General features: G+C 39.9%; 2 protein-coding genes across 2 annotated transcripts; both read right to left on the bottom strand.

Annotated features, from left to right (window-relative positions):
- Nucleotides 1-6,685: 6,685 nt before the first annotated feature.
- Nucleotides 6,686-7,615, bottom strand: LOC120877720 (olfactory receptor 2A25-like). Its single transcript, XM_040260077.1, has one exon. It carries the CDS (start codon nucleotides 7,613-7,615, stop codon nucleotides 6,686-6,688), a length of 930 nt encoding a protein of 309 aa, XP_040116011.1.
- Nucleotides 7,616-22,019: 14,404 nt separating this feature from the next.
- Nucleotides 22,020-22,952, bottom strand: LOC120877719 (olfactory receptor 2A5). Its single transcript, XM_040260076.1, has one exon. It carries the CDS (start codon nucleotides 22,950-22,952, stop codon nucleotides 22,020-22,022), a length of 933 nt encoding a protein of 310 aa, XP_040116010.1.
- Between the last annotated feature and the right edge of the window lie 707 nt (nucleotides 22,953-23,659).

Below are 23,659 nucleotides of genomic sequence, written 5' to 3'. Positions count from 1 at the left end.
GACAGCTAGAATAAAGGTTTTGAGTCCATACCAATATAGCAATCATAAAAGTAGTCAAAAAAAGTCCATACCAATATAAAAGTCAGAAAACATAGTAGACTCTGTCTAAATTCATTGTGTTTCATGGATAAATCAAGACTAGTTCCCTGGGACTTAACCCTTGTGGCAGATATCACTCTCTCACTTCCTCACATCTCTCAGTCTGAGCTCTCTGGAATCTTCATCCACTTATCCCATCTCAGCCATCCATGTGACTAACTCTGGTCTAACCAGGTTGGCTTCACTGAGTAAAACACAATAGCACCTCACCTCATGTAACTTTGCATGCCTCTTGCTTCCTGGGCCAAGGTTTTCCTTTACCCCTGGAGAAAGTCACACTGGACTCCTTGGTGGCCATGATGAGCATATAACCTATAAGGTAGGATAATTAATACCTCATGGAGTGAGACACACATTTATCAGTGAGACAATCAAGCAGTTAAGTTATTCACTTATGCATTCTTGGATGGACTGTTCTAGGAGACATATTTCATAAGGCTTCTCATAAGACAATCCCATGAAGTAGGACACTTAGTAGTTTCTAAAACCAAGAAGTAATGCCAGCATCAGTAAAGCACCCTTGAACTTCCTCTCCCAACTCTTTTGTCTCACTCCTCTTTTTCCTTGTTTATCATTAAATGTTGGTGCTTGCCTGGTGGCTCAAATGTAAGGAATCTGTCTGCAATGTGGAGACCTGGGTTTGATCCCTGGGTCAGGAAGATCTCATGGAGAAGGAGATGGCTATCCACTGCAGTATTCTTGCCTGGAGAAATCCATGGACAGAGGAGCTTGGTGGGCTACAGTACATGGGGTCACAGAGTGGGAAATGACTGAGGAACTAACACTTTCTTACATACATAAGCTTTTATTTGGGGGGAACCCAGGATAATGGAGCCACTGAAGTTGCAAAAATCTAGTGGCAGAGAGAATCCAGCCTAAGATGCAGGGGTATTCTCTGTTTTCAGAGAGGCAGAAACTGTTCTTCTGGTCCCATTGAAAAAGAAGGGAAAGGAAGACAAGTAAGAAAACATTTTTGGTCAGATGCACATATATATACTGGGTTTCCTGTTCTGGCTTAAAATCACAGACAAAGGGATGTTGGATACAATGAGAATAAATCTCAAAATATATGAATATTTCCCTAACATGTCCCATTAGTATCTCTGGCTGGAGAACAATGTGCAAAGCAACTGCATAAAAACATCACATGAAGAGTACATCAAGAGAAACTCTGGACTGGAAGAAACACAAGCTGGAATCAAGATTGCTGAGAGATATATCAATAACCTCAGATATGCAGATGACACCACCCTTATGGCAGAAAGTGAAGAGGAATTAAAAAGCCTCTTGATGAAAGTGAAAGAGGAGAGTGAAAAAGTTGGCTTAAAGCTCAACATTCAGAAAACAAACATCATGGCATCCGGTCCCATCACTTCATGGGAAATAGATGGGGAAACAGTGGAAACAGTGTCAGACTTTTGGGGGGGCTCCAAAATCACTGCAGATGGTGACTGCAGCCATGAAATTAAAAAACACTTACTCCTTGGAGGAAAGTTATGACCAACCTAGATAGTATATTCAAAAGCAGAGACATTACTTTGCCGACTAAGGTCCATCTAGTCAAGGGTATGGTTTTTCCTGTGGTCATGTATGGATGTGAGAGTTGGACTGTGAAGAAGGCTGAGCGCCGAAGAATTGATGCTATTGAACTGTGATGTTGGAGAACACTCTTGAGAGTCCCTTGGACTGCAAGGAGATCCAACAAGTCCATTCTAAAGGAGATCAGTCCTGGGATTTCTTTGGAAGGAATGATGCTAAAGCTGAAACTCCAGTATGTTGGCCACCTCATGCGAAGAGTTGACTCATTGGAAAAGACTCTGATGCTGGGAGGGATTGGGGGCAGGAGGAGAAGGGGACGACCGAGGATGAGATGGCTGGATGGCTTCACTGACTTGATTGACGTGAGTCTGAGTGAACTCCGGGAGTTGGTAATGGACAGGGAGGCCTGGCGTGCTGCGATTCATGGGGTTGCAAAGAGTCGGACACGACTGAGCGAATGAACTGAACTGAACTGAAGGTTGAGCAAGGAGAGATAAGCGCTCAAGGACTGTTGTGTTTGGATCCAGGAGCAGTCAGACAGCTCTCCTGGACCCTTGATGCCTTTGGCAGGGACTTAAATAAGTTTACCTTCCTCCTGAGAAATCTGTATGCATGTCAAGAAGCAAGTTAGAACCAGACATGGAACAATGGACTGGTTCCAAATTGGGAAAGGAGTACGTCAAGACTGCATTTTGTCACCCTGCTTATTTAACTTACATGCAGAGTACATCATGAGAAATGCTGGGCTGGAAGAAGCACAAACTGGATTGAGATTGCTGGAAGAAATATCAGTAACCTCAGATATGCAGATGACACCAACCTTAGGGCAGAGAGTGAAGAGGAACTGGAGAGTCTCATGATGAAAGTGAAAGAGGAGAGTAAAAACGCTGTCTTAAAACTCAACATTCAAAAAACGAAGATCATGGTATCTAGTCCCAGCACTTCATAGCAAATAGAAGGGGAAACAATGGAAACAGTGGCAGACCAAAGTAGCTCCAAAATCACTGCAGCCATGAAATTAAAAGACGCTTGCTCTTTGGAAGAAAAGCTATGACCAACCTAGAGAGCATATTGAAAAGTAGAGACATTACTTTGCCAACAGAGGTCCATCTAGTCAAGGCTATGGTTTTTCCAGTAGTCATGTATGGATGTGAGAGTTGTACCTTAAAGAAAGCTGAGTGCCTAAGAATTAATGCTTTTGAATTATGGTGCTGGAGAAGACTCTGAAGAGTCCTTTGGACAGCAAGGAGATCAAACTAGTCAATCCAAAGAAAATCAACCCTGAATATTGATTGGAAGGACTGATGCTGAAACTGAAGCTCCCGTATTTTTGGGCACCTAATGCGAAGAGCTGACTCAATGGAAAAGACCCTGCTGCTGGGAAAGATTGAAGGCACGAGGAGAAGGCAGTGACAGAGCATGAGATGGTTGGATGGCATCATCAGTTCAATGGACATGAGTTTGAGCAAACCCCAGGAGATAGTGAAGGACAGGGAAGCCTGGCGTGCTGCAGTTCATGCGGTTGCAGATAGTTGGACACGACTGAGCAACTGAACGACAACAACATTTTCGCTTCTTACCTCTCAGGTCCATCACTACCGCTCTAACCTATGTGTATTTCTCCAGGCCATCATCTAGCCAGCAGTTCTTGCCTGGAAGCTTTTAAGTTGATTTCTCTGATACCGGCTTGAATACTTCAAATCCTTGCTCCACACAGCCCTAGAACCAGCCTAAATTAAGGTCTGTCTACCTGATATTTTCATACTTACAACCCTTTAATGGCTTCTCATTTCACACAGGACATCTATCTGGATCAGTAGCTTGGAATATGAGTGTTTCCATGCTGCTTTCTCTCCAACCTTGCTTCTCATTAATCCTTGCTTTGTGTTTTTCTGTCAAAAAACCCTGAGCTTTGTAGTTTCCCCCACCCCATACATGTCGCTTACTCCCTTTGGGCTTTTGCTCCTTCCACTGATTAGGCGGCATACATATTTCTGCCATGCCACCTTGTACTTCTGGTTAACTCTCACTCATCCTTTAAGATGATCTTCTCCTGAAAGTCTTTCTTAGCCACTCTCACTCTAAGTGAGTTATACTTTCCTGAGCTATATTAGCACTACCCTCTGCAGAGCTCAGTAATTAACTTGGTGTGTGGCAAGGTTAATTTCATTTATTCATCTGCTGTGACCCCCACTAGATAGTGAATAACGTCATAGTAGAAAATGTATTCTTTTCATGTTTTCATTTCCAGACCTAACAGTACAAAATGTGTGGGTGAGTGTACATACATGTGAATGAATTTTAGCAATTTTGACTTGTATTTATTCATGTATTTTTAACTATTCACTATCTCTTTAGAGAATTAAGATTGCAAAGTAAAGACATTATGAGTCATGGACTTCATAAATTATTTTGCATCAGGTAAAAGCCTAAATTTTATAATATTCCTGGTTCTTTCTAGTACAGTGGGAAATTAATTTGCTACTGTCTTATTTACAGGTTATAGGTCTTGTTCTTTAAAGATATGCTAAGTTTATGTTGTAGATGATATTAATACCATTTGTCGAGCTCTTACTATGAGTCATGGATTCTGGCAAACATTTTGCATATAGGTATTTTCTCTTCACAACATACCTGTGAGCTTAGTATCAGTGAAAGTTTTACATATATTAAAACAAAATTTTAAAGAATTTAGGTAAGTTGCACACATAGCTACTGAAAGACCTTTGTAAAAACCAAGCTCTAGCTGAACTCAAAACATGCATATTTTTAAACCTTTTTTTTGGCAATGGATAAAATGCCTTCATAACGGATATCCTTAAAAAGGGCTATTTTATAAGAGAGAAGTTCATATGTTTTCATCTTCAAAAACACTTCTTCACAACAGATCTCATTTTAAAATTTGAATAATTCCTTTATATACAGTTTAAATATTTAGAAGGTTTAATTATGTAATTTGAGAAAAGAGGTAAAAAACAAAAAAAGCCTCTCTATATATCCTTTTCCATTACTTCTTAACTATTTTCTATCACTTCATAATTGTTAGCATTTCATGCTTGATTCAGTTCAGCTCAGTCACTAAGTCGTGTCTGACTCTTTGTGACCCCATGAATCGCAGCACACCAGGCCTCCCTGTCCATCACCAACTCCCAGAGCTTACTCAAACTCATGTCCATCAAGTCAGTGATGCCATCCAGCCATCTCATTCTCTGTCATCCCCTTCTCCTCCTGCCCCCAATCCCTCCCAGCATCAGGGTCTGTTCCAGTGAGTCAACTCTTCCCATGAGGTGGCCAGCATATTGGAGTTTCAGCCTCAGCACTAGTCCTTCCAATGAACACCCAGGACTGATCTCCTTTAGAATGGACTAGTTGAATCTCTTTGCAGTCCAAGAAAGCATCAATTCTTCAGCGCTCAGCTTTCTTCACAGTCCAACTCTCACATCCATACATGACCACTGGAAAATCCATAGCCTTGACTAGATGGACATTTGTTGGCAAAGTAATGCCTCTGATTTTCAACATGCTATCTAGGTTGGTCATAACTTTCCTTCCAAAGACTAAGCGTCTTAATTTCATGGCTGCAATCACCATCTGCAATGATTTTGGAGCCCAGAAAAATAAAATCTGACACTATTTACACTGTTTCCCCATCTATTTGCCATGAAGTGATGGGACAAGATGCCATGATCTTCGTTCTCTGAATGTTGAGCTTTAAGCCAACTTTTTCACTCTCCACTTTCACTTTCCTCAAGAGGCTCTTTAGTTCCTCTTCGCTTTCTGCCATATTTAACTTACTCAAATATCAATTTAAAATCAAATGATTTCTGATAAGTTGTAGCTCTAGTATCCCTGGTCAAATAATCTTCACAATTACAGTGTGTTCTTATTTGCTAGGGTGTTTTCTCCAAATTTTGATCATCTCCCATAAGAGACAAGGTCATTTGGTCATTTCCCATGATCAAGCCAATGAGGAAAAAAAGAGAGTTATTTGAAGGACTATGCTACTTCCATTCTGCTCTCTTCTCTCACCTCCACAATCCATGGATTGCCACCCACACTCCACAAGTAGAGAAAAAACTGACTGAGAAAGCTCTGGTATGTCTATATATTTATTAGCATGACATCGTTTGGTGTTTTCCTGTTGCTGTTAATTGCATCACAGTTATATTCTTAATTCTCTTTTCCTTGAAGCCATGGCTCATACTCTACTTCATTTAAGCTGGTTATGCCTTAGGAAACATCACTATCATGGGAATGTAAAGAAATTTTTCAAGTGCAAACCAATTTTTGAAAGAGACGATAGTTGCTGAATTTAAAATATTTAACTACTATGTTATTAATCTCTCCCAACTCCTTTACCTTAAATATTCTACAAATACCTTGCTTTATTCCATAACATTTTGTCTATAAGTTCTGATAAAAACAAAAAATATACACACTTATTTCTTCTTATTCAGAATATTTCACATAACCACATTAAAAGTATACACTCTGTGCAGCTATTTGGAAGCTATTTGCATTTTCTTGTGCAGCACTAGCTTCACTACTGGAGCCAGAAATGTGGACTGGGCTTTCTTGGAAGACAGCCTTAGGAAACTTTGAAGAAGACGAAGAAAATGCCTGCTCAGAAGAGATCCTTTGGGCTCTTTTATCAGTATCAGTTCAGTCATGGCCGGCTCTTTGCTACCCCATGAACCACAACACGCCAGGGCTCCCTGTCCATCACCAACTCCCGGAGTCCACCCAAACTCATGTCCATTGTGTCGGTGATGCCATCCAACCACCTCATCCTCTGTCGTCCCCTTCTCCTCCTGCCCTCAATCTTTCCCAGCATCAGGGTCTTTTCAAATGAGTCAGCTCTTCACATCAGATGATGAAATTATGGCACAGACATTATCATGTATGTTGGGCCTCAATATGGGGCCTTTTTGATATCTGTGTATTGATGTCTGTGTAGATCATGTTTTGATATCTGTGTAGTTGTTGGACGAGATGACCTCTTAGGTCCCTTTAAACTTAGTCACTTCATTATTCTTTAAGTTTTTTGTCAACTTCTCTCTTTATCAAGCATTCTCTTCAGAGCAGCTTTGACCTCTTTATTCCTCAGACTATAGATCAGAGGGTTGAGCATGGGATTGAAAAGGCTATGAAACAGCGAAAGGTATTTTTTCCCTTCCTTAGAGTCCCCATATCGGGGCCCAACGTACATAATAATGGCTGTGCCATAAAAGAGCCCAAACACACAGAGGTGGGATGAGCAGGTGGAGAAGGCTTTCTGGCGCCCTTCTCCTGACCGGATCTTTAGGATGGCACATAGAATATGAATATAAGACACCACAACCAAGGAGAAAGGTCCCACCAGCACAGACAATGCCCCAGCCAAAACCATGGTCTCATTAATGTGAGTGTCTGCACAGGCCAGCTTGAGAACAGCTATGATTTCACAGAAAAAGTGATTAATTTGCTGGGGCCCACAGAAGGGTAATGGTAGGAGTAACACCAGGTGGACTAGGGCTAAGAGGACTCCGAAAACCCAAGATGTCACTGTCAGCGTGATGCAGACTCTCCAGCCCATGATGACCGAATACCGAAGGGGGTGGCAGATGGCCACATACCGGTCATAGGACATCACCACCAGGAGCAGACACTCAGTGTGAGCGAAACTCAGAAAGAGAAAGGTCTGTGTGATGCAGCCAGCAAAGGAGATGGGCTTGGCTGGACTCAGGAGGTTGACCAGCATCTGGGGCACCGTGCTGCAGGCGTAGGCCATGTCAACGATGGCCAGGTGTGAGAGGAAGAAGTACATGGGGGTGTGCAGTCTGCAGTCCAGTGAGATGAGCCCCAGGATGACCCCGTTCCCCAGCAGGGTGAGGACATAGAACAGGAAGAAGAGCCCAAAGAGGAGCATCTGAATCCTTGTGTTAAGGGGAAATCCCAGTAGGATGAATTCTGTGATAGAGGTCTGATTTCCCTCCATTTCCCTGTGAAAGAGACAATGAATCTTGCCAAATTGGAATGTCCAAGAAAAGAGCTTTAACATGCTGAATCTATGTCAGTCACTGTTTATTCCCTAATAAAACATCTTCAACGATATTTTTGTCCTGTTAGTCATTTAATAAATGAAAACTATGCATGCCACATGAGACAGAAGGAACATTTTCACTGTGGTATGCTAAATGCTAATATTCGGAAGGCCTAGTATTCAATAAATCTTTATTCCCAAACCAACTTTTATCACAGCTCAAAATATATTAATACTTAAATTGCCTTCATAGCAATGGAGTTTTTCTCAGCCTGTGCTGATTATATCAGAGGTTTGCCCACGTGTACTCCTGTGCTGCTGTGTACATATATACATGTGTGTAAATTTGCACTACTGTCTTCACATCTATATATGAAGGAAAGAAAAAGAATGAGGAGCATGTCAGTGATTCATCTATCAGGCTGTCTCACAAATTTGTGCCTTTCATAAGTGACTTATTTGTGGGCGTGTGATCTTTACTGATAGCATAACACAATTAATTCAAGAGCATGGCAAGCAGTTTGTTACAACTTCAGTTAGGTTTAAAGTAGAGACCTTTGTCTTTTGATTTTTGTACCCATAGTGGGTATTCTGATCACGCTGTCTCATGACCATTACATTACCCCTGTTGCCCCTCTTATATTCTATATGAATATTTGTACTCTATATCTTTAAGTATGTTTACACATATACACATATATACACAGAGATATCTACCACATTCATATGTTTATACATATGTGTATGTTTATATATATACACATACATATATCTATATTTATCTATGCTTGAGTTTTCCCAATAGTTTCACCATAAGTTAAGTCACCTGCTCAGTCGTGTCCGACTCTTTGCGACCCCATGGACTGTAGCCCACCAGGCTCTTCCATCCATGGGATTTTCCAGGAAAGAATACTGGAGTGGGTTGCCATTTCCTTCTCCAGGGGATCTTCCCGATCCAGGGATCGAACCCAGGTCTCCTGCATTGCAGGCAGACGCTTTAACCTCTGAGCCATCATACAGTAAAACATCTGCTGGGAACATATATGCATGAATATATATATATACATATATATTTTTTGAATCCCCACTATGTGCAGCGTACTTGGTATTTTCTTTTCTATATTATTTCACTCTATTTCATTAGTAAAAATGCTGGCTGAATGATTTCATGATGGGTTGTAACCTGGGATTTATATCCAAGATTAGAGCTAAAGCCCTAACTGTAGAGTCGTTGTCACAGAATCTTTTATATATTCTATATCTTCTCAACTCTGTTGTAAAAGTTACTATTTATCATGAATCTTTAGTTTGTTGTAGCTTATCACATTTTTAAAAATCATTCCACAACAGAGTAGGTTTGAACCATTGTAACTTTTAAACCACTGTCTGTTTTCTTGCCTGACTCTATAGCCTTCATCAGTCCAGAATCCATCTGAATTTCACTAAAATATCAATCTAAAAAAATTCCTAATTCAGTTCTTTTCTGTAAGTCCCCATTAAAATTTTCTGATAAGTTAATATTTGAAAGGCTTCCTAAACAGAAGTTGATAAACTTTCACCCTACTTCAAAGGGAGAATCAAATTCATAGTAGAAATTGCTGGGAGATGATGATTTTGTCTTATTAAGAAGTAACTTTATAATAATTAGAATCACCTCCTTGAAAACTGGTTGATGTATTAGGACTGAACTTTATGTCAGTGAATGTTTTAAATCAAAGATTGATTAATCATCTGTTCAAGGTGGGATTCTTTGTGTTATGCTAAGGTCTTTTCCAACTATAGGATTCATCAGCCTTCAATGTAGAAAAGTGTTAACCATTTTCACTTCAACTTCCTTGCAGCACTTAAGTTAGCAATGCTATTTGTAAAATGCCACATACTAAAGCACACAAGAAACTAAAGCAGAAGAATTACCGAGTGGGCACCTCATCTTCCTCCTATCTGCAAGTAGCTAAAACACAAAACATAAAATCTACAGATATTTACTGAACACATTCTGTCTTGCTACATGTTTCAGCTAAGTATATACAAGATAGTCCCTGTCTGCTGATGTATACAACCTGCTTGGAATGATAAGACTGTTAAAAGAACTCACAGAGATTAAATTTCTCATATCTAATGACTCAACAAAAGAAAGTTCATGTTAAAAATAAAATCTTCAGGACACGCCTCTGTAACAAACTCATTTTGTAGTCAATTTGGCCCATTATTTCATGAAGACACTACTTAACTTCATGAGGTAGTAGAAAGGTTTGTAAGGAAGTCTCTCAAATAGCTGTTTATCTTATAGTTTAAATAAGAAATTCAATACTAAATGCATCAAAGTAATAACCTATATTAGTTGTTTCTAAAAGAGATGATGACTTAAAATTTCCTACTAGCTATCCATAAATAGAAGAAATTTGTTATTAGCAGATAATAACAACTACATTTAACACTGTGATTTTTCATTACAATCTATCTGAAATTGCATAATGAAAAAAGGCTAGATGATATAACAAACTTACTTCAAATTCACAGCTAAATATGAGAAGACAAGATGAGCGTGAATTGGGTAAAGTGACAGTATACCCATAAAGTATAATAAATAGTATCTGTAAATCAGTGTTGAAATTCTTTTCATCCAAGGATTATCTGAGAAAAGAAATTGTCTCCATAGAAGCAACAAGATAGCTCTCAAAAGAGATGATTCTCTCCCAGCTCAACTACCTTTAAATACACTTCTGAGAGTTTGATGTAGGGGAGGGATAGAGGTCCACTGCACACCACTGCCTGTTTCTTCGAGGGAAAGGGGGCTCTCGAGAGCTATACTTGTTTCTGGTTTCAAGAACTCTGACATTTCCCCCTTCTTTAACCCACCAAGTACATTAAGTAGTATTTAGGGCACATGAGACCCATATATTATTTGCATCGCCTCTAGTACTGTTTGAGTTTTATATTACACCTCACCTGAACAGGTATCCCATATATTTTTTTCCATCATCACCACAAGGAATGCAATTCATACAGTGAGACCAGGTAGCAGGATCTACAGAAGCTATAGACAATATGTCGAGGAGTCAGGAAAGAGGATAAAGTATCCCAGAGGGACTTGTTAAATCCTGTTCTTTAGCTTCCAGAGATTCTGACCCCAGGGGGTTGTGGGAAGAAAGACCAAGGTTCCCCCTAGGTCTGTAACTATTTTCTCTTCTTCTTGAAATGGAAATTAACTGACTTCACATCACTATGGGCTACCCAGGTGGCACAGTGGTAAAAAAATATCCACCTGCAATGGAGACCTGGGTTCGATCCCTGGGTAGGAAAGATGCTCTGGAGTAGGAAATAGCAACCCACTCCAGTATTCATGCCTAGAAAATCACAAGGACAGAAGAGACTGGCAAGCTACAGTCCATGGGGTGGCAAAGAGTCAGACACGACTTAGCAACTGAACAACAAAAATACCATTCTTATATTCAAATAATAAAGTAGGTAGAATATAGTTTCCTAAATAAGAGTTGTTTTAGTGTACACAGCAACAAATTAAGAAACTAATAGGGCAATTATCTTTTACTCTGAGAGTGATGACCTGCAATAGGTCTGAAATAGGATTTTCCTCATCAGATCCATTTGGTTAAAGGCATATTGGTGGCAAGTGTCTAAATTATACCCTCACATACTGGAAAGAAATTGCTCCTTATATTATCATTTTAAATTTTTTTATTTAGGGTCATATTACATTTTATTACTAATATTGTATACATAGAACTTTTCCCTCTTTTGTCATCAGTCTTATCTATTTTAGTGGCATTTGTAAAAAGAACTAGGTTTTTATTCTAATGATCTTTATAATTCCTTACTTTATAAGTAAGTTCAGTTCAGTTTAGTCACTCAGTCATGTCTGACTCTTTGCGACCCCATGAATCGCAGCACGCCAGGCCTCCCTGTCCATCACCAAGTCCCGGAGTTCACTCAGACTCACATCCATTGAGTCCATGATGCCATCCAGCCATCTCATCCTCTGTTGTCCCCTTCTCCTCCTGCCCCCAATCCCTCCCAGCATCAGAGTCTTTTCCAATGAGTCAACTCTTTGCATGAGGTGGCCAAAGTACTGGAGTTTCAGCTTTAGCATCATTCCTTCCAAAGAAATCCCAGGGCTGATCTCCTTCAGAATGGACTGGTTGGATCTCCTTGCAGTCCAAGGGACTCTCAAGAGTCTTCTCCAACAGCACAGTTCAAAAGCATCAGTTCTTCAGCGCTCAGCCTTCTTCACAGTCCAACTCTCACATCCATACATGACTACTGGAAAAACCATAGCCTTGACTAGACAGACCTTAGTCGGCAAAGTAATGTCTCTGCTTTTGAATATACTATCTAGGTTGGTCATAACTTTTCTTCCAAGGAGTAAGCGTCTTTTAATTTCATGGCTGCAATCACCACCTGCAGTGATTTTGGAGCCCAAAAAAATAAAGTCTGACACTGTTTCCACTGTTTCCCCATCTATTTCCCATGAAGTGATGGGACCGGATGCCATGATCTTCGTTTTCTGAATGTTGAGTTTTAAGCCAGCTTTTTCACTCTCCTCTTTCACTTGCATCAAGAGGCTTTTTAGGTCCTCTTCACTTTCTGCCATAAGGGTGGTGTCATCTGCATATCTGAGGTGATTGATATTTATCCCGGCAATCTTGATTCCAGCTTATGTTTCTTCCAGTCCAGCATTTCTCATGATGTACTCTGCATAGAAGTTAAATAAGCATGGTGACAATATACAGCCTTGACGTACTCCTTTTCCTATTTGGAACCAGTCTGTTGTTCCATGTCCAGTTCTAACTGTTGCTTCCTGACCTGCATACAGATTTCTCAAGAGGCAGGTCAGGTGGTCTGGTATTCCCATCTCTTGAAGAATTTTCCAGTTTCTTGTGATCCACACAGTCAAAGGCTTTGGCATAGTCAATAAAGCAGAAATAGATGTGTTTCTGGAACTCTCTTGCTTTATCCATGATCCAGCAGATGTTGGCAATTTGATCTGTGGTTCCTCTGCCTTTTCTAAAACCAGCTTGAATATCAGGGAGTTCACGGTTCACATATTGCTGAAGTCTGGCTTGGAGAATTTTGAGCATTACTTTACTAGCATGTGAGATGAGTGCAATTGTGCGGTAGTTTGAGCATTCTTTGGCATTGCCTTTCTTTGGAATTGGAATGAAAACTGACCTTTTCCAGCCCTGTGGCCACTGCTGAGTTTTCCAAATTTGCTGGCATATTGAGTGCAGCACTTTCACAGCATCATCTTTCAGGATTTGAAACAGCTCAACTGGAATTCCATCACCTCCACTAGCTTTGTTCGTAGTGATGCTTTCTAAGGCCCACTTGACTTCACATTCCAAGATGTCTGGCTCTAGATGAGTGATCACATCATCATGATTATCTGGGTCGTGAAGATCTTTTTTGTACAGTTCTTCCATGTATTCTTGACACCTCTTCTGTCTGGTCTTAAATAAATTATACTCTCTCTTTATTTTAATTCTTGGTCATTGTATATTCCTGAGCTGATTATTAAGTGTGGTTTTTAAAATTAATTTGCACTTTTTAATACCATTTTAGTTATACATCTTGCTTGTTATCCAGAAATGTTATCATTAACATTGTCAATAAAACATAAATTATGCAGAAGTATTTTATGGTTTCCAAATATTTGTATTATCTCTTTGTTAATTTTAAATGTATTATGGTAAAATAATGAGTCCTAGTGATGTTGATTCTTTGAAAATCTAAAGGGTTTTTTAATACATTTGATTTTTGCAATGTTTATATTGATTTTAATGTGATATATATTCATTAGAGTCAGGGTTCTAAAATCTTGTACCTGGGGAGCCTTAAAAATTACTGACACTTAAGACCCATCACCAGAAACTGATATATTTAGTCTGTGGGTGCCCACAGATTTTCCAGAGTTTCTAGGTGATTCAAAGTTCAGCCAAGGGCAAGAATTCCTTTCGTGTTTTTTATTCTCTTCCCTTTTTCTTTCCCTCAGTTTTTGCCTTCTTTTATATTCTTCAGAAATCTTCATTTCAACACCTGGTTTCCACTAACTTTATTTTCTGTAGGTTCATGGGCAACACTGACAGATTTTGTCGCATATCTAACAGGTTAATGAGGGCAACATATTTCATTTTAAGATTATAAATTTCACTTTATTTGGGCTCATTTTCCTTGAAGGGTTTTGATAACATTAACTTGGTGGTTATCCATTCAAGGCAAGAGCTGAATGCTGTCATGATCATCGCTCTCATGGTCAACAAAATCAATCCTCTAATGAAAGGCAAAAGCCTCCATCATGAATTAATGCCTTCAGAAGAAAAATAGAATTCCTCAAAACTGTACTTATTCTGCCTTCTTGATAAGGTTCATCCCATTGGACCTCCTCACTACTATGAAAGTGAAGTGTTAGTTGCTCAGTCATGTCTGACTTTTTGCAACCCCATGGACCGTAGCCCACCAGGCTCTTGGGATTTCCCAAGCAAGAATTCTGGACTGGGTTTCCATTCCCTTCTCCAGGGGATCTTCCTGACCCAGAGATCAAACCCAGGTCTCCTGCATTGCAGGTGTATTCTTCACTGCCTGAACCACCATGGAAGCCCCCTCACTACCATCAGTTCCATTCAGTTCAGTTGCTCAGTCGTGTTCGACTCTTTGCAACCCCATGAATCGCAGCACGCCAGGGCTCCCTGTCATCACCATCTCCCGGAGTTCACTCAGACTCACGTCCATCGAGTGTGTGATGCCATCCAGCCATCTCATCCTCGGTCGTCCCCTTCTCCTCCTGCCCCCAATCCCTCCCAGCATCAGAGTCTTTTCCAGTGAGTCAACTCTTTGCATCAGGTGGCCAAAGTACTGGAGTTTCAGCTTTAGCATCATTCCTTCCAAAGAAATCCCAGGGCTGATCTCCTTCAGAATGGACTGGTTGGATCTCTTTGCAGTCCAAGGGACTCTCAAGAGTCTTCTCCAACACCACAGTTCAAAAGCATCAATTCTTCGGTGCTCAGCCTTCTTCACAGTCCAACTCTCACATCCATACATGACTAATTTGTGTATCAAGATTCACAGAATGTAGGCTACCCCAGTGGCCTGATACACACCACAAAATAAGCCTAATTCAGCCTGTATTTATGGGAAGCACCTGTCAAGGAGACCTAACATACATTCATCACAGTCCTACAAGTCAGCTTTAGCTGGCTTACCTTATCCTAGGAAATAGGACCTGCCAGCTTTATAAAGAAATCCCCAGCCTCCTGGCCAATCAAGAAACACAGCTGTATAGAACAGACTTTTGGACTCTGTGGGAGAGGGAGAGGGTGGGATGATTTAGGAGAATGGTAATGAAACATGTATAATATCATGTAAGAAACGAATCGCCAGTCTAGGTTCAATGGAGGATACAGGATGCTTGGGGCTGGTGCACTGGGATGACCCAGAGAGATGGTATGAGGAGGGAGGTGGAAGAGGGGTTCAGGATTGGGAACTCATGTACACCCGTGGCGGATTCACGTTGATGTATGGCAAAACCAATACAGTATTGTAAAGTAAAATAAAGTTTAAAAAAAAAAGTCCTATTCCTATATGACCTCTTCTAACACTTTATAAAATTTGCTCTTGTCCAAAATCCTTTGGGAACAGCACTCCACTACTTATGAGACACTGCATTCCTCCAACCCATGGGTTGTTTTCCCTTAAATAAAGGACATCAAAATCAGTATTCAATTGTTCAAGTTTCATTTGACACACAATTCGACATTTCCCTCATCATTTTGAAAAATCTCTTCTGCCATCTGTTTTGCTGAGGAGAAGTCTGCTATTACTTTAATTGTTATTGTTTGTAGCTATTATTTCCTCTGAAACTTTTGTAAGTTTTCTCCTTCTCCTTAATGTTCTGAGCTTTAATTGTGCATAATATGTCTAGACATGGATTTATTTTTCTTCACCATTGTTTGATACTCAGAGTACTCTCTTGATTTGAGAATTCACACATTCATCAATCAGAAAAAAAAAAATCTCGAGTTATATATTCAACTAGCGTTCTGCCCCATTTTGTCCTTGCTTCTGGAATTCCTATAAGATAAATGAATATTGCATTTCAGTCTAGCTGGTATGTGATTTATATTCAATTTTCTTAAAAACTAATATGTTACATTTTTAGTGAATCGTTCCCTAGTATCCTCTATTGGGGGCTTCCCTGGTGGCTCAGATGGTAAGGAATCTGCCTGCAACGCAGGAGACCCAGGTTCAGTCCCTGGGTTGTGAAGATCTCCTGGAGAAGAAGTACTGAGGTTACCTGCTCCAGTATTTTTGCCTGGAGAATCCTGTGCACAGAGGAGCCTGGTGGGCTACAGTCCACAGGGTTGCAAAGAGTCGGACGTTACTGAGTATCTAATACTTCCACTTCACATCCTCTATTTCACAAACTCTTTCTTCTAATGTGCTCAGTCTAGAATTCATCCTGTTTGTTGATTTTTTGTTGTTGTTGTTCTATTTCAGGGATGACAGTTTTATTTCTAAGATTTTTAAATGGTTCTTTTTGAAATCTACTTGTTATTTTCTAATCTTTTTTAATTCCCTGGTCATTTAAAACAGTTGTCACGGCTTTAAAAAGTCAGTTTATGCATTTGAAACATACAAATATAAGGGGTTTGTCAAACTGCTCATTCCTTATGTCACAAAATAAATATCATCAAAAGTGAGTTTGTGTTACAGTTGATGTTTTTAACTGTTTTTCTCGGCACTGATTTCCTCAAGTCATGAAAATAGATTCAAAGCTTATTCTTCAGACCAGTTTCTTCCTTTCTTTCTTCCTCCCTTCCTTTCTTTCTTCCTCCCTTCCTTTATTTTTTCCTTCCTCTCTTCTTCCCTCTTTCCTTTCCTTCCTCCCTTCCTTCCTCTCTCTCTCTCTCATATAGAAGATTACAGACTGTCTTAGCTTAATTTATGAGCCATCATATACATACTTAGAACCTATATTAACAGTTTAGGATTATTTCCCTAGGTGATAGTCAGTATATCAGAGATCCAGCATAGACAGAGTGGACGGCTGGATTCCATGTCAGGCTGCAGTGTTATGCCTGGAAGTTCTGACATTGTTATCCTGCAATTCTCCTAAGGCTGTATTGTGAAGCTGTTTTTGGAAGAAAAGATTTTTGAGCTTCATTAACAAACAAAGGGAGTTCCTCCTGCCCTCCTTGTACCTTATTTTCAAGGAAGGAGCCTGACCCAAGTTCCTCATTATCACACGGAGTGCTTCAGTATCTTTTGTTTCTAAGAGAAAAGATATTGCCTCTCCTGACAGCTTTCAGACTCAGCCAGCAAACCCATGGTGTCAGCATCACTTACAGGTCATTTATGCTTTCTTTCTGGTCCACACAGATGTCTATCTTGCCCTGCAAGCTGATTTTGTCTTTTTAATTTTCTCTTTTCATACTTTATCTGTTGCTGCTCTGTGTTTGAAGTAAAAGTTTTTGAGCTACTATGATTGGAGTTTGAGTTAGTATTTTAAAATGTGAAGCCACCTACGTTCAGAAATAAAGTATGGTGGCAGTGTAAAAATTAAAGTAAGAGAACCACCAGTATGGAGCTTACACAACCATTCTTTCCCACTTCAATATTTTCTTTTGATGAATTGACTCAATAATTGAAAGAATGAGGTAGTTTGAACTTGGACATAGAAAAATTCTGGTACCATTTAAAAATCTCTAGTGGTTGTTTAAAATCAATTTGAGCTTTCCCACAGTGAAAAATAAAATTAAAAAGCTTATTGTGAAATAACAAAATTTTTTAAGACTGAAGAGGCACTGGAGAGAATATATTCCAAACATCCATTCAATCCAGGTATATTCATTCAGCCTCTGCTTGTATATTTATAGGAAGACTGCGCTCCAGTTAATAAGATATAATTGCTGGGTAACTTGCAATGCTAGAAAACATTTTCTCACATGGATTTTTATTCCATCTCCTTATATACCAACTTTGATTCTAGTTTTTCCCTCTGTGCTTAGTTGCTCAGCTGTGTCCAACTCTTTGTGACCCCATGGACTATAGCCCACCAGGCACCTCTGTCCATGGGGATTCTCAAGGCAAGAATACTAGAATGGATTTCCATGCCCTCCTCCGGGGGATTTTCCCAATTAGGGATCAAACTGGGGTTTCCTGAATTGCAGGTGGATTCTTTACTAGCTGAGCTACCAGGGAAGCAATAAACTACCACTTTTACCTCTTAAAGGATATTCTGTGGGACATTTGAAAATAGCTTTTCTATTTCTTTTTTCCAGCCTAAACACTGATAGTATTTTTTTAATGTATCTGTTCATTTGTTTATTTGCTCATCTATTTATTTTTCTTCTAATCTCACTACAATTTTTGGCAGGCAATCTTAAGGACAGAGAAAGCTATACAATGAGCAAACCTCTAAAAGTGCTGAAATTTCAACCAATGTGCAAGTTACAACAACATTGAATTTATATTTCCACATGTAGAACTTGAAACTCCCTAGTAGAGCTATTCTAGATATACAGTTGGTGAGAAGTCTTAGTTGTGGGTAGGGAAGTGAATGTAAAAACTTCGGACTACAGAGAGATGATTTTTGTATGTATTTCCTATCCTAGATGCTATCTCATGAATCCTTCTGCAAATGCCGCTACATATAGAGTGTACAGTCTATGTAGAATTCTTCTTACAGTTTGATCTTCTTCCAGCAGTTAAAAAGCAAAGACATCACTTTGCCAACAACGATCCGTATACTCAAAGCTATGGTCTTTCCAATAGTCATGTACGGATGGGACAGCTGGGCCATAAAGAAGGCAGAGAACCGAAGAATTAATGTTTTGGAATTGCGGTGCTGGAGAAGACTCTTGAGAGTCCCTTGGACAGCAAGGTGATCAAACCAGTAAATCTTTAAGGAAATCAACTCTGAATACCCTTCCTCTGTCCTTAACATTGGAAGGACTGATGCTGTAGCTGAAGCTCCAATACTTTGGTCACCTGATGCGAAGAGCTAACTCATCTGAAAAGACTCTGATGCTGGGAAAGATTGAAGGCGGGAGAAGAAGGAGACCACAGAGGATGAGATGTTTGGATGGCATTATCAACTCAATGGACATGAACTTGGGCAAACTCTGAGAGATGGTGAGGGACAGGGAAGCCTGGCGTACTACAGTCTATGGGGTCATGAAGTGTTGGACACAGCTTGGCAACTGAACAACAACAATGAAAACCATTTTAGATCCAGGCTCCTATGCACTGTTCTCCAATCTCATTTGAATGAGACTTTCTCCAAAACAATGTAGATTTAAAATCATGAGTTTTACCAGCATATAATCCTACTGTGTGACCATTTAGATTTCCACTCTACTCTTTTTATAATATATTTCTTTGCCATACTGCTGTCATGCAGATGCCAAGCCTAAGAGAGGTTCAGGTAAAACTGGTGATGTTTCAGGAAGATAACTAATAAGCAGTGTGGGTTTGAAATCAGTACAATGATATTAAACTCCCAACTCTGTCCTATTACTGGTTGTGAGATGTAGAGAAAGTTACTAAATCACTCCAAACTTTAGAAGATAATAACTTCTTTACACGTCTGTGTCTCTATTTCTACTTTGCAAATAGGTTCACTGTGCCATTTTTCTAGAGAACAAATACATGGACACTGAGAGGGGGATGAGAGGGGGGATGAACTCGGAGACTGAGTTTGACATATACACACTAATGATACTGTGTGTAAAATAGGTAACTAATTAGAACCTACTGTGCAGCACAGGGAACTGTACTCAGCCCTCTGTGGTGACCTAAATGGGAAGGAAATCCAAAAAAGAGGGTATATATATATATATATATATATACACACACGTATATATGATTCACTTTTCTGCACAGCAGAAACTAAGACAACACTGTAAAGCAAATATTCTCCAATAAATTTTTAAAATCTACTTTATAGTATTAAGGGTGAAAGGTGAGTAGGACAACATTGGGAAACATCCAGAAGAATCCTAAGCATCAAGTAAATGTATCCTTTTTTCCTCTTGCCCTCAGCCTTTTCAAAACTATGGCAAGTGTGAAAATGAAATATATATAATGGATCACAACAAAATATAATTTGTTTATTAAAATCTCATAATATAAATATTGAAACAATTCATAGTAATTTCTCATCTATTTAAGTGTTTTATGCAATTTATTAACAAAATATAGTTTTGTTGCATTTTTTTTGTTTGTTTTTTAGTCAGAGCCACTCCTCAGACCTGTTACAGGATATTTCTTTATAATTCATCTACCCCAGTTACCTTCATACAAGATTGGTCTTTTTGGTCAATTCTTTCTCAAGTATTTTTGAACTGACACAAGAGTGAATACAATCCCTTGATTTTTCTAATGAGTCCTTGTAGAAAAATTCTGAGTTCAAACCAATGGTTTATGTTTTATATGAGGCAAATTACCCCATATTTTCCTCTTCCTCTTCTTTTAATATAAGGGATACATATTTGAGGGCTTCCCAGGTGGCACCAGTGGTAAAGAACCCACCTGCCAATGCAGGAGACTTAAGAGATGTGGGTTCAATATCTGGGTTGGGATGATCTCCTGGAGGAGGGCATGGCAATCCACGCTGGTATTCTTGCCTAGAGAATCCCGTGGACAGAGGAGCCTGGTGGGCTACAGTCCATGGGGCTGCAAAGACTAGGACATGACTGAGTGCTCACACACACATTTCAGAGAACATAATTTTTCTAGTTTTACTTAAAAAGTCATTTTAATGAAAATATTACCTGCTTTTTCCTACCTTTGAAAGAGGATACACAATAATTACATAGTGCTTTAAAAGTTACATTTAGAGCTAATATTTATCTCTTTATTCACATTATTCTTTTTGGGTGGGGAGGGAACTGGAGTAAATGTGGATTTCTGGGGGCTGGCAATTTCCAGATACTGCTGGGGTGAGAAGACTAGGGTAATGGCCAGAGACAAAATGATTTGTCCAAATTAATTAATGAACAGAACAGTCAATAAGAAGAAGAGTCGATAAGTGAGCTTTCTGGGAACCAAGTGGAAAACAGTGCTTTAGGAGAAAAGGTGGAAGGGAAAAGTTTCCTCTTTGATTCTTTAATTTCATAGGAGAAGAAAGACATACAATGGAAATGACATAAGAAAGAATTGGGGTGAAAACACAGATCTACAAAAAGATAATCATACCATCATATATCACACACTTGAATGACATGTGATGCCACAAGAAAAGAGAAGAGAAGAAAATTCAAAAGATAGCATTCTTTCTGTGTTGAACAAATCACCATTGCCATACTGTGTTGGCCACTTAGTTCCTGAACTTGTGTTAAAAGGAAACAAATCTTCCCCTATCATTCTGATCAGTTGGGTCCAGAATATGTGACTTATAACACTTGGAGCAGGTGCTCTTTGGAGTTGTGTTGAGGTTCCTGCAAGGCTTTATCAAGAAGTGTGGGCCTACAACATTATGTCAAGCTATTAGCCTCTCTTGACTCTTGTCAAGCTATTAGCCTCTTCCTTTTATAATATTATCTAAACCCTATAATATTTCTTCATAAGGGTCAGTTGTCACCTACTCCCAGTTTTGTAACCTGAACTCTGAAAAAGGTAACTCTCCCTATAAAGGTAACTCTCATATAAATATGAGAGTATGTTATTCTAAACACAAACTCTTTCTAATTAAATGGTGCAAACTTAAATGAAATAAAACAAAGATCTTCATATTTTTTGTCTCCCATATCAAAAAATTCTCAAAATTTAGCTTTTGTTTTCACACAAATAAATTTATTAGGCTCAGATTCAGGTGATTTTTCAGAACACATGGCACCCTCCTTAGATTTTAAGTTCCAGACCCAGTAGTTGGCTCTTTCTGTAGTTCTTACTGCATTTCCCAATAGGATCCTGCTTAACCAAGGTCAGTGTTTATCCTGTCTTGTTAGAGGTAGCAGCATTTATTATGACATTACTAGCATATGCTTATATTTACAAGGGAGAAGGAAACCATCATGGAATTTAAGAAGAGATTTGAGGCAACAAAACCTCAAAAGAAGAGAAACTAGACCTTGGTGTTGGGAACTGGCCCTGAGAATTGATGGCTCTCTGCCATGCATTCACCACCTCACAATTCTTCTCTCATGGCCTGTATTCTCCATGACCTTCTGCTCATGTTTGTGGTCTGCAGAGAACTCCATGTTTAGGAGTCAGGAATAGCATCTGATCAATATAAATTCTTAATGCCAGAGATTTAAGACATGAGATTTTAAGGCAGGTACAGTACCATTCTCCCAAATCTCACAGAGAACAAACCTTCCACCTTTAGGACTCTCCCTAGCATCCCTCACATTAGCCTCTGCTTCCACAGCACTCTCCTAAAGGCACCCTTGACTTCTTTGTTCCTAAGGCTGTAGATGAGCGGGTTCAGCATGGGGTTGAAAAGACTGTAAAACAGGGAAAGGATCTTCTGCTGCTCCTCAGGGTGGCGGGACTTGGGGGCCATGTACATGACGATGGCAGTGCCAAAGAAGAGCCCGACCACGCAGAGGTGGGAGGAGCAGGTGGAGAAGGCCTTCCTGCGGCCCTCAGCAGACTGGATCCTCAGGACAGCGGCCAGGATGCGCGCATAGGAGCCCAGCACCAGGCAGAGGGGCCCGACTAAGACAAACACAGAAGCAGCAAAGATGACAACTTGGTTGAGCGTAGTGTCAGCACAGGCCAGCTTGAGGACAGACAGGATTTCACAGAAGAAGTGGTTGATTTCATGAGGCCCACAGAAGGGCAGCCTCAGGACGAGACCCACATGGACCAGGGCCAGGAGGGAGCCACACGTCCAGGAAGTGACAGCTTGAACAGTGCACACTCTCCAGCTCATGATGACAGAGTAACGTAGGGGGTGGCAGATGGCCACGTACCGATCATGGGACATCACCACCAAGATGAGACACTCAGTGTGTGCAAAAGCCATGTATAAAAAGGTCTGCATTATGCATGGGACAAAGGAGATAGTATTTTTCTTGTTCAGAAGGTTCACCAGCATCTTCGGGACATTGTTTGATGCATACGAAATATCAACGATGGCCAGGTGTGAGAGGAAGAAGTACATGGGGGTGTGCAGTCTGGAGGCCAGTGAGATGAGCCCCAAGATGACCCCGTTCCCCAGCAGGGTGAGGACATAGAACAGGGAGAAGAGCCCAAAGAGGAGCATCTGCATGCTTGCGCTGAGCGGAAATCCCAGGAGAATGAACTCTGTGACCCATGTCTGATTATCTGTCATGCCCTGGTGACAGTGCCTGTGCTGATCACAGCTGCTGCAGTGCCTGTGGGCTGAGAAACAAATGCGGGTCTGGATTAGCCTTTAACAGAAAGAGGGAGTTTGTGGTGTGTGCTGTGTGCTGACTCAGCTAACAATTGTTTTCAGAGTCATCATGTCAAGTCTTTTAATCCACAGAAAAGCAGAAAGGCTCCCATAAATAGGATCAGTGAACACAGGGTGTCATGTATTATTTCCATTTCTACAGAATTTTATTTAACTCTGATTGCAAAGTTTATACTCATACTGTCAAGATGGCAGCCACAGAATAAGTTGTTCTCCATAATGACGAATTGTTTTATTTTTAAGAAAAGCCCATAGTTACATTCTCATTTTGCTTTCTTATTTCTTCAGTTCTCAAATTTTGCTCATACTTTATCATTTGATTTGCTCTTATTTTAAAGCTTGTGCAGAGTACATTGCACACAGCAGTTGCTCAATAAATGATCATGAAGTAAATACACCAATAAAAGAGGGGATGAGATGTACAAATGCAGCTTCAAGGAGGTATATTTCCATCTGTGTCCACTAGGTCTAAAGCTTTAGCAAATGAAATTGGCACCAAGTTTTTTCTTCCTGATACTATGCAGGAAAATCTAGATTTTTCCATGCTGGGCATGAGCAGAGTGCCATCACTAATCTGGTCAGCATTCACAGAAGTTGTTTATGAT

Source organism: Oryx dammah, unplaced genomic scaffold (assembly GCF_014754425.2).
Source record: "Oryx dammah isolate SB20612 unplaced genomic scaffold, SCBI_Odam_1.1 HiC_scaffold_18, whole genome shotgun sequence".
In the NCBI taxonomy this organism is placed as follows: domain Eukaryota; kingdom Metazoa; phylum Chordata; class Mammalia; order Artiodactyla; family Bovidae; genus Oryx; species Oryx dammah.
The sequence above is the reverse complement of the archived record's forward strand: the minus strand, read 5'-3'. Positions and strand labels throughout refer to the sequence as shown.

What these genes read in the sequence shown, in the direction of transcription:
- LOC120877720 (XM_040260077.1), bottom strand. Translation starts at nt 7,615, where the DNA reads ATGGAGGGAAATCAGACCTCTATCACAGAATTCATCCTACTGGGATTT.
- LOC120877719 (XM_040260076.1), bottom strand. Translation starts at nt 22,952, where the DNA reads ATGACAGATAATCAGACATGGGTCACAGAGTTCATTCTCCTGGGATTT.